The sequence below is a fragment of the Mustela lutreola genome, chromosome 2, assembly GCF_030435805.1.
Source record: "Mustela lutreola isolate mMusLut2 chromosome 2, mMusLut2.pri, whole genome shotgun sequence".
In the NCBI taxonomy this organism is placed as follows: Eukaryota; Metazoa; Chordata; class Mammalia; order Carnivora; family Mustelidae; genus Mustela; species Mustela lutreola.
In genome coordinates, this window is record NC_081291.1 from 225,158,613 (window position 1) to 225,169,706 (window position 11,094).

Genomic DNA, 11,094 nt, shown 5'->3' on the forward strand with positions numbered 1-11,094 from the left:
AATTTTTTAAATTTTAATTTAAAAAAATTTTAAAAAAATTATTTATTTATTTGACAGAGAGAAATCACAAGTAGATGGAGAGGCAGGCAGAGAGAGACAGAGGGAAGCAGGCTCCCCGCTGAGCAGAGAGCCCGATGCGGGACTCGATCCCAGGACCCTGAGATCATGACCTGAGCCGAAGGCAGATGCTCAACCCACCGAGCCCCCCAGGCGGATACAATTTTTAAAAGAAGAATAAAATCTGAAGGATTACGTGCCTGACTTTAAAACTTAGTGTAAAGCTGTGTGGTAAAAACAGTGCGGTACTGGTGACAGGACAGACACATGGGTCGATGGCTAAAGTAGAGACATCGATCCCTAAAAACATGGTTAACTGATCTTTTAACAGGGGAGCAGGATCAGTTTAATGGAGAAAAGATAGTCTTTTCATTGGAAGATACTGGCACAGTTAGCTGGCCATCCACATGTGAAAAAGAAAAGAAAAGAGAAAAAGAACTTCATTTTTAAGCCTCAGATGTTCTTCCAAAAAATTCAAGATTGATTCTAGATCTAATAGCATAGACTGTAAAACTATAAAACTTTAAAAGGAAATCTTGGGAGAAAATTGTCATGGGTTAGGCAAAGAGTTTTTGGTTGATTCTTAAGTATGATCCATTAAAGGAAAAGTGCATATGCCAGACTTTACCAGAATTAAAAATGTCTGCTCTGTAAAAGAAAATGAAAAAACATGGTAAGAGTGGGAGAAAGTATTTGCAAATCACATATTTAATATGTGTCCTGAATACACAAACAGCTCTCAAAATTCAACAGGAAGAAAGTAAACAACCTAAGTGGAAAATGTGCAAAAGACGTGAACAGAGAGTTTGCCAGAGTATACAGATGTCTGAGAAGGGAGTGTGTGAAAAGACAGGAAGCAGAGCAGTCACCAGGGGACACAGACTGAGGCTGTACGCGGTGCCACCACACGCCTGCCGGGGTGGCTGCAGTTTCTGTGATTCCGAGTGCTGTGGGCCACCGAGGCTCCCGACACTGACGCAGCCACTCTGGGGCCATTGGGCAGTGTCCTCTGGAGGTGCCGGTGCGCTTGCTGTGTGACTCGGTGATTCCAGTTCTGGGTACTGACACGGAAACGCCGGCTGTGCCCACACACAAACCTGTACGTGCTTACACTGCTCCAGTTAAAATTGCCAAAAAGCTGGAAACAACCCAAATGTCCGCCGGCAGGTGACTGGATGCGTGTCTGGGGTACATCTGCACCAGGGCTGCTGCTGGGCGATGAAGGATGAGCGGCTGGTACTCGGATGCCAGGGAGCTGGTGGCATCAGTAAGGGTAATGGAACCAGTGTGATACCGTAACGAGGAAAGAAAAGTAGAAAAGTAGGACAGGATGGAAAGCACAAGACAGAAGCTATTAGTGTAGAAAACAGTTGTTCCATTTGTGTGACTTTCTCCAAAAGAGCTGCGGGGAGGCCGCTGAGCGGTTTCCAGACGTCGGGGGTGGTGGGAGGAGGGTTTTGGGGTCATGCAGCTGTTCTGTGCCCCGAGTGTGGATACACAGATCCATACGAGGGTCATGTAGCTGTTCTGTGCCCCGAGTGTGGTTACACAGATCCATACGAGGGTCATGCAGCTGTTCTGTGCCCCGAGTGTGGTTACACAGATCCATACGAGGGTCATGCAGCTGTTCTGTGCCCCGAGTGTGGTTACACAGATCCATACGAGGGTCATGCAGCTGTTCTGTGCCCCGAGTGTGGTTACACAGATCCATACGAGGGTCATGCAGCTGTTCTGTGCCCCGAGTGTGGTTACACAGATCCATACGAGGGTCATGCAGCTGTTCTGTGCCCCGAGTGTGGTTACACAGATCCATACGAGGGTCATGCAGCTGTTCTGTGCCCCGAGTGTGGTTACACAGATCCATACGAGGGTCATGCAGCTGTTCTGTGCCCCGAGTGTGGTTACACAGATCCATACGAGGGTCATGCAGCTGTTCTGTGCCCCGAGTGTGGTTACACAGATCCATACGAGGGTCATGCAGCTGTTCTGTGTCCCGAGTGTGGTTACACAGATCCATACAAGGGTTAAAATCGGTAGACTGGCTGATTGACCATAGATAGTTTAATAAAATAGAATAAAAAATTATCTGTATATGGTTTTCACCTGCGTGCGTGTCTGTGTACGTGAAGAAAAGTCCTTGGGATAAAGTGCCAAGCGAGCAGTGGTTCCTTGGGTCCTGGGTTTACTCATGACTTTTGTTTAGGTTTGTGCTTTTCTGACTTTTCTGAATGTTTCCATACTGAACATCCACTACTTCTGAAATGAAAACCGCCTGAAATTATTTGAGAAAAAACCCTTAGTGGCTTCCCTTTAGCTGCAGAACGAAGTGCCTCTAGCCTTCCCTGCACACTCCTGCACGCTCCCCGCACACTCCTTGCACACTGGCAGCACACTCCTGGCACCGTCTCCACTTGCTCCCCGCGTGCTCCTTGCACACTCCTTGCACACTGGCAGCACACTCCTGGCACCGTCTCCACTTGCTCCCCGCACGCTCCTTGCACACTCCTTGCACACTGGCAGCACACTCCTGGCACCGTCTCCACTTGCTCCCCGCACGCTCCTTGCACACTCCTTGCACACTGGCAGCACACTCCTGGCACCGTCTCCACTTGCTCCCCGCACGCTCCTTGCACACTCCTTGCACACTGGCAGCACACTCCTGGCACCGTCCCCTCTTGCTCCCCGCACGCTCTCCACACTCCCTGGTTCTGACACAAAGGCTGGCTTCCTGCCGCTGCTGTCTCAGGCTGAGGCATCGCTCCCGCCTGTCCGGGGAGCTCTGAGGGCGTCGGGAGCTGTCAGGCTGCTCTTACGACTTAAGTACCATGTGAACCTCCGCAGCGCGTCTGCTTTTAATGTCTCGTGTTTTTAGGAGGTGATTTCAGTGAACTTACAGGATTGTGAAAATTCTGAGAGTACCCCAGGCCAAGTTTACCCAGTCTGACAGTGAAAACGCTGCGGCCTTTTGGGGCTGTTAGAAACGGGGTAGCAGCTGGCGTGGGGTGGCGGGGGACGGGGGACGGGGTGAAGTTGTCTCCTGACCGGCGGCCGCCTGGCTGTAGACTCAGTCTCACGGGGGCTGGTGGGACTCTGGCCGAGGCCGTGGTAAGGGTCAGCGCCACCGCTGCTGTGGGTACAGGTCGGCCCCCAGATAACGGGTCCCAGATGCAGCCTCCGCCACTGTGTGCCCTGTGTGTCTCCCTCCTGTGCAGTTTGAGTTCATGATCGAGTCGATCCTGTACGCCCGGGACGCGTGGCTGAAGGAGGGCGGGGTCATCTGGCCGACCACGGCCGCGCTGCACCTGGTGCCCTGCAGCGCCGACCGGGACTACCGCAGCAAGGTGCTCTTCTGGGACAACGCCTACGAGTTCAACCTCAGTGCCCTGAAGTGAGTGCGGCGGGCCGTGTGCCGGCTGTTCTGCTGCGCGGGCTGGGGAGACCCCGAGTGTGGAGCCCGCCACGGCGCTGGGGGGGTTCACGCCAGGCCAGAGAACTTGGCAGGCCGACCCTCGAGCCTTTACGCCGGTAGCAGATGTGACGGGAGTGAGCAAGGCTCAAATACGGCGGGAAAATGTGATCACGGCTACAGATGAGGCCTTTACCGGTGCATGGTCTGCGCACACACAATATGTGCTCCTACTAAGAGCTGTTTAGTTTTAAAGGATCAGAACAGGGTATTTGTGAAGTCATCCCTGGCAGTTTGCAGAGGAAGCGACGTCCCACAGTGCGCGCTTTCCTCCTTGTAGACATGGACGCACTTGCACCGCTGAACTCGGTTGTAATCTAAGATGATTGGTGGATGAGCCCTTCATGTTCCCACTGTTGCCGCTTGTTAGAGGATGGTGACAGAAGCTGGTGTGCCTTGGTTGTCTGGGGGTGCCAGTGTCAGCCCTGGGAAGTAGGGGGCCCCACGGCTCAGTACTGCAGGACGTCTCACGTATGCCGTGAGGGCGTGGTGAGCATGGACGTCTGCTGGGTGCAGAAGAAGGGAGGCTCTGGGCCCTTTTGGCCTTTATTAAGCAACTCAGAAAAAGAGACGATAATGCCAAGGGAAGACGCCTTCCCCAGTTAACATGCTGGACCACTGCACTCTCAACCCAAACCCCACAGAGGATGGGGAGGACAGGTCCCCGGCAGAGCCGGCCCCTCATTCATCGAGGGCCAGGTGTGAGGTCTAAGCTGGGGACCCAGTGATGAAGGCAGAGTGGTCCTGAGCCAGGAAAGGACAGAGCAGAGGCACAGGATGGGCCCGCACAGTGTGTGTGGGAGACCTGGGGCGTGAGGGGCACAGGCGGCAGAGCGCTCTGGGCCACGGATGAGCCGCTTGAAACTTCTTTCCTTCTCTCATACTGTGCGCTGAAATTTAATTTCCCATGGATTTAAGAGTTTTGTGTTAAACTCTGATGCATCTGCATCAGCTCTCGGAATCGGTGGGGGCCCATGTGTCAGGTTTTGGATGGAAAGAAAGTGGCCAGAAGGAAAGCGCCGCTGGACTTGAGTCTGTACAAACGGACAGCCTCCGCGAGTCGGCAGCTGAACACGGTTTAAAAGGCAGCCGCGGCTTGGAGGGAGGTGCCAGCTGGCAGACCCTAGAGTCAGTTAGCAAAAGCTGAGTGTCCAGTGAAATTCTAGCCCAGTCACAGGAATAAGCAAGTCACAAAAACTAATAAAGTCACCAATAAATATTTGAAAGAAATCCCAGCATCATTAGTGATTGAAACGCAAATTAAAGGCCATTTTTGCCAACCGGATGGACAAAGATCACATTAAAACGGCAGTTGGTGCTGCCTGAGCTGTAGGTGAGATGAGGGAGACGCACCCGTGTGCCCAGAGCTGTGGGTGCGGGGGACATCCGCCCCCTTCCCCGTCGGTCCCGCCACGGCGTGCTCCTGAACACACAGCACGGGGAACAGACGGTCCCGTAGAGCATGGTGGATGGCTGTACACCCGTCCGATGGATTAGGACATGGTGACACCGGGGGGGCACAGACCACATACGCAGAATGCCTTCTGCTTGCATAAAAACACACAACTAGAGCTCCAGGGGGAAAATAACTGTAGCAGAGTGCCGAGGCAAGGGCATGGGAGACTCAGGGTTTTTCTTTGGACTTTTCTGTATTTTCTCAATTCTTTATATGTGCATAATTATTTTTATCAGAAAAATATTTTTTAAAACGTGGCCATATCGTGGCGTCATTAAAATGTTGACTTTTAATTGTTATTTTAGAAGTTAGTGCTGTGCTCAATTTTTGAACCATTTCCCGTGGTAAGTGGCAAGCACCGTGTTCCGCAGTGGGGTCAGGCGCAGTGACGAGGGACGGTGCGGGGGCTCAGCCCGTGTGCGGGGACCCCTCCTGAGAGTCGGGCTGATGCGGGTCAGAGAGGGTCACCTAGAGCAGGAGTGTCCCATTTACCGTGGATATCTTACTGTCCCGTACTCACCCTTCTCGTGCCGTGAGAGGACGTGTCCATGGGATGAGGTTGGGCCGGGCGAGGGAGCCGCGCTGGGCTCCCACGGACGCTGTCCACGACTCAGGAGGAGGGCGGTGGGATGGGTCCGGGCGCTGCCTGCCAGGGACGGTTGGTTTCCAGGAGCTCAGGCCCTGCGCAGAGGGTGGAGCTGGGAGACGCTCGCACTGCGGTCTCGCCAGGCTGCCTGTGGGGACCTCCAGCCCGTCTCCGTGTCCTTGTGCCGCAGGCCGTGGCTTGGAACTCCTGCGGATGCTGGAGAGAAGCCGCAGTGCTGGGGTCGTGCGTGCGTGCGTGTGTGTGTCAGAGCCCGAGACGTCGGTCCGCGCCTCTGAGCAATGCCTTTGACTTTTTCCCTAGATCTTTAGCAATTAAGGAGTTTTTTTCGAAGCCCAAGTATAACCACATTTTGAAACCAGAAGACTGTCTCTCGGAGCCGTGCACCATATTACAGCTGGACATGAGGACTGTGCAGATCGCAGACCTGGAGGTGAGACCAGACGCGCTTCCCTCTCGTGTTGTGAGCGGCGCACGCGCACCGAGACTTCTCTGCGGATGTCATGAGCCTTGCTTTGATTTTCCCAGAGTCTTTGCTTCTTTATATTTGATTTTGTATTTTATATTTTTAAGTTATTTTCTTTACCGCTGGCCTCTTCAACATCATCCGTTCTTTTCAGATTTATGTTTAATATTTTCAGCGTCTTTGGATTCTAATACATCGTATCCAGTTTCTTCAAGGACTGAGTTAAAATTGTTTTCACTACGGTTGAGGACAGAAGTCTTAATTCTTACTTGTACTTCCCCCTGTTGCCACGAGGTGGCGCGTGTGGCCGCGGGACCTCATTGGAGGGTGTGCGGAGAGGTGCAGGAGCAGCGAGCGAGTGTGGGGGTCCCGGGCAGCCCCGCGGGGTTCCGACGGGCAGAACAACGTGGAGACTGAACTCTTTTTTTAATTTTAAGATTTTTTAATTTATTTGTCAGAGACAGAGAGGGGGAGAGCGCGAGCACAGGCAGACAGAGAGGCAGGCAGAGGCAGAGGGAGAAGCAGGCTCCCAGCGGAGCAAGGATCCCGATGCGGGACTCGACCCCAGGACGCTGGGATCATGACCTGAGCCGAAGGCAGCTGCTTAACCCACTAAGCCACCCAGGTGCCCCGAGACTGAACTCTTGACTCTGTACGTAGTTTTGCAGAATAGAGACCGGCCTGGAGCTTCATTTATGCAAAGAATTGAGAGGAAATTCGGTTCCACTCCTGTCTGGGCGGATGAGGCCCAGATTGCTTGAAACCTTTTCCCATTATCTGCAGCATTTGGATTTATGATGCCAGTTTTAGTAGTTTCAGGAGGAGGAAATTTTACGTGGTGTTGAGGTGTTCAGCTAAACCAGCAAGTCCTGTTGCCGTTGCTGAACTAGACGGTTCTGAGGGCAGGGCAGGGCGGTGGGATCCGTGGGGCGGGCCCCGGGTGGACAGTTGCTAGTTCTTGCTCGGGGGGACCCTCGTGGCCCAGTCCTGTGCTTACAGAACCCGTGTCCCCTTCTTACCGTCCGCTTGAACAGACGATGAAAGGCGAGCTGCACTTCGAGATCAGGAAAGCCGGCGCGCTGCACGGGTTCACGGCCTGGTTCAGCGTGCGGTTCCAGAGTCTGGAGGAGGACGAGCCCCAGCTGGTGTTGAGCACAGGCCCCTTCCACCCGTGAGTGTGCGTCTCCCGCGGGGGCCCCACCAGCAGCCCCGGGAGGAGCTGACGCGGCTGGCCTTCCTTCAGGTGGTCAGCCCTCTGGCCGAGACCCAGTGGTCCTGGGCCTCGGAGCAGGGAGTGCAGGCCCTGGGTGGGCAAGTCCAGGCAGGGCCCCACCCGTCCCCGCGCTGGGCTCTCCTGGGCTGCCCTCTGACCCCTGCATGACTAGGAGAAGCAGACTTGGTCTTGGCCCTGGAGGCTGCTTTAGCGTCCTGTGGTCTCATAGAGCTCTACGGGCTTTCCACTCCAGCTGTCCAGGGGAAGGTCAGTGCTTCTTGAGACAAATTTCTTAAAAAGAGATTTTATTTATTTACTTGTCAGAGAAAGCACAAGCAGGGGGAGCGACAGCCAGAGGGAGGAATCTGGCTCCCCCTGGGCCAGGGAGCCCGATGTGGGCCTCGATCCCAGGACCGTGGGATCATGACCTGAGCTGAAGGCAGAGGCTTCGCATACTGAGCCCCCCCAGGTGCCCCTTGAGACAACTTTTCATGCAGTAATGTGATGCCGCTCACTTGCTCGACACACTGGGAAGCTTCCGTGGTCGACAGCAGCCCCCATGGGGATGCTGCCTCCCTCTGACGCCTTTGTTGTCCTGTTCGGTAACTGGTCTGGACCAGTGAGGGTTGCGGCAACACCCAGTTAGATGCCAGCTATGGCAGTGGGCCCAGGAGGACCCCAGATGCCCTTCTGGAAAGTGGGGGCAGAGGTGAGGGGCTGTGTGCCCTGTGTCCTGTGGAGGAGGCGGGGCTGGGCTCTGGCCAGCTTTCCGTCCAGGTCCCGCGAGCACAGATGTGAGGTGAGGGTAGGACCATGGCAGACACCCAGGGGACGGTCATGTGCCGGGGTGGTCTCCCCCAGAGTGTCCACACACAGGTGGTGTGGGCTTGCAGGGTGCAGACACGGGACGGGTGCTCTGTGAGGGTAGAGAGAGACCCTCCCAGTGGTTGGGGCAGGAGGAAGGGGGGGCCGGTGAGCGGGACCATGGGCTGCATGTCAGGTGTGGGGCAGAGGCGGCAGTGGGTGGTCGGGCCAAGCTGTCCGAGCCGGTAAGACCTGAGGAGCTCGGGAGTGTGACTGTATCTCTCGGATGTTACGTCTGTCCCGCTCACCTTCACCCGGGCTTGCACGGGAACGAAGACTTGTTGGGCCGCAGAAACAGGGACTCCAGCACGGGCGGCTCAGGAACCGAGCAGGGGACTTTGGGAGGTATGGGTCTGTGGCAAGGAGCGAGGGGCCTGGGCCCGGCCGTGTGTGCTCTGAGCCACCAGTGCCAGCTGCCCTCCCCTGCCCGGAATCCGTGCCGTGTCCAGGAGCTGCCGCTGCCCTGGGTCGTAACTCAGTCCCTGTCCCCACAGAGGCCGTCCGGGTTGTCAGGCTGGGGTGTGTCTGTCCTGCGGGGAAGCCTAGAGGGTCCGGCTCCAGCGCAGTGACCCCTGCCCCGTGCCTTGCAGAACCACCCACTGGAAGCAGGTGCTCTTCATGATGGACGAGCCTGTCTCTGTCGTCCCGGGGGACGTGGTCACGGGCTCAGTTGTGTTGCAGAGAAACCCGGTGTGGAGGAGGCACATGTCCGTGGCACTGAGCTGGTCTGTCACTTCCACGCAAGACCCCACGTCACAGAAAGTGAGATACTTAGCTGTAAAGTCAGGGGCGGGGGCGCTGGTCCTGGGAGACGGGTCTGGGGTGATCACGGTGGCCAGCCCTTGACCAGCCAAGACACGGCCTTGTCCACTGCATTATTTTTCTGATCCTCCCGATGGGAAGAGGAAGCTTTTATGTGCAGAACAGGAAATAGAGGGCAAGAGGGTGAGCCTGACGGCAGAGCCCGGCCCGGCCAAGGTCCACCCTTCCTGTGGCCTAGGAGGCCCCATGGAGAGCTGGGGAGGCTGGGGGCGGAGGCGGGGCCGGTGGCGTGTGGTGTAGGGGTGTGCTGTGGGTCGTCTGACCATGGCGGTGGTTGGAGGGTGGTGGAGCCATCCTGCCCACCGTGACGCTATGGCCCGCAGGGCCCTGGGGCTTGGAGTCTCACAGAGGCTGCTGCGCCGGGGACACTCATGGGTTAGTGTAGAGCAGGAAAGAAAATCAGATGGTTTGTATGCTTTAATACCTCTTTTGTACTTTGTTTATGCTGATTTCTTGTTAAAAGTTTTATCGTGTCTTCAGGAAAATTTCTGCACCTGAATGTCGTTCTTTGGACGACATTCAGTTATTAGGAAACGCTGCACGTCCTGCAGTGACGGCTGATTTGATGGCTTTGTTGCGCTGTCTCTGCCAGGGCGGAGAGAAGGTCTTTCCCATCTGGAGATGACAGCGGACGCTCTGTGGGGAGCGGGGAGCTGACACTGCGGGAAGGAGCCCTGGGACAGGAGCCCCCGTGCTCACCGCCTGACCCGTGACAGCACCCGCCTCTGCGGGCTTGGTCCCGTCGTCAGTCACCTGCCGACCACGCCGGGCTCGGCGGGAAGTCCCTCACCACCGTCACTGCCTGTGTCCGTCCTCTAGAAGTAGCTGTGTTTGCAGGTGTCCACCAGTGGTGTCCACAGTGCTGGCTTGTGGGTGAGTTGGTGGCACAGTGTCCCTAGCTAGGTCTAGTTCTAAGCTCGTAGGACACACACGCATCACCCTTGTCGTCCTGTGAAAGTGACTGTTCACGCATCGTGTGTCGTGGTGTCCTTGCTGCCCTAGACCCCCCTCGCCATGCAGGAGGTGGGGCTGTCCCAGGCCGTGCGGGCCCCGGAGCTGGCCGTGCATGCGACGGGACTCTGCATGGGTAGTACAGTCGTAGAGACGTCTTCCAGATCCGTTCTGTGTCGGCACATCGCACGTGTCCAATAAATATTTTTCAATAAATGATGTTGGCGTGTAACCCATTGCCGTGCGCACGCTCTGTTCACAAGCATGGGGTCATGCTATATGCGTTGCTTCGGAACCTTTCTCCTCTGATAGAAACTTCCGTGCCTGGGGGGACAGGTCCACAGTTTCTTGTATTGTTTAGGGACTGGGTCAGGGTCAGGGCCAGGGTTCAGGTCAGGGCCAGGATTAGGCTTAGGGTCAGAGTCAGGGTTCAGTTAGGTTCCAGTTTAGAGTCAGGGTCAGAGTTAGGTTCAGGGTCAGGGTTAGGGTCAGGGTTAGGGCTTGGGGATAGGGTTTGGGTTAGTGTTAGGGTTGGGGTTAGGGTAGGGTTAGACAGGGTTAGGGTTAGTGTAGGGCTTAGGGTTAGGTTGAGAATCAGGGTTAGGTTTCGGGTCAGGGTCCGTGTTAGGGTCAAGGTCAGGGTTAGGGTTAGGGTCAGCGTCATCGGTGTTACGGTCAGGGTTAGGGTCAGGCTCACCGTCAGGGTCAGGGTCAGTGTTAGGGTCGGGGTTTGTTTCTTGGTTAGGGTCATGGTCAGCTTCAGGGTATGGTTAGGGTTAGGGTCAGGCTCATAGTCAGGGTCCGGGTTAGGGTTAGGTGTTAGGGTTAGGGTTCGGGTTAGGGTTATGGTTAGGGTTCGGGTTAGGGTTCTGGTTAGGGTTCGGGTTTGGGTTCAGGTTTACGATTTGAGGTTAGGGTTTGGGTTCGCGTTGAGGTTCGGTGTTAGGGTTATGGTTTAGGGTTCGGGTTCCGGTTCAGATTCGGCTTAGTATTAGTGTTCTGGTTCGGGTTAGGGTTAGGCCCTGCATGGTGGCTCGGGGCTGGTCCATCTGTCCTCCCAGTGCTGACCTTCTTTCTCCTTGGCCCTCTGTCATCCTGGATCCTCTCTACGTCCTCCTTAAACTATTATGAATGTCCCCAGGAGCAGGGTGGCAGGAGTGGGGTCTCAGAGGGGCTGCCTCGATCCTGTGCCCCA

General features: G+C 55.6%; 1 protein-coding gene across 3 annotated transcripts in view; it reads left to right on the forward strand.

Moving 5' to 3' along the window:
- The window catches only part of PRMT2 (protein arginine methyltransferase 2), a 32,220-nt gene extending 22,089 nt beyond the window's left edge, over positions 1–10,131 (forward strand). For 2 of the 3 annotated variants that reach the window (XM_059165008.1, XM_059165009.1), the window contains exons 7-11: positions 3,270–3,445; positions 5,887–6,016; positions 7,084–7,220; positions 8,717–8,888; positions 9,541–10,131. In XM_059165008.1, coding sequence (XP_059020991.1) covers positions 3,270–3,445; positions 5,887–6,016; positions 7,084–7,220; positions 8,717–8,888; positions 9,541–9,573 — 648 coding nt within the window. In that variant the 3' untranslated portion in view covers positions 9,574–10,131. Of the gene's footprint in view, positions 1–1,224; positions 1,565–3,269; positions 3,446–5,886; positions 6,017–7,083; positions 7,221–8,716; positions 8,889–9,540 lie in introns of those variants that run through there. The other variant, XM_059165010.1, reaches the window with a different exon arrangement.
- Positions 10,132–11,094: the final 963 nt, after the last annotated feature.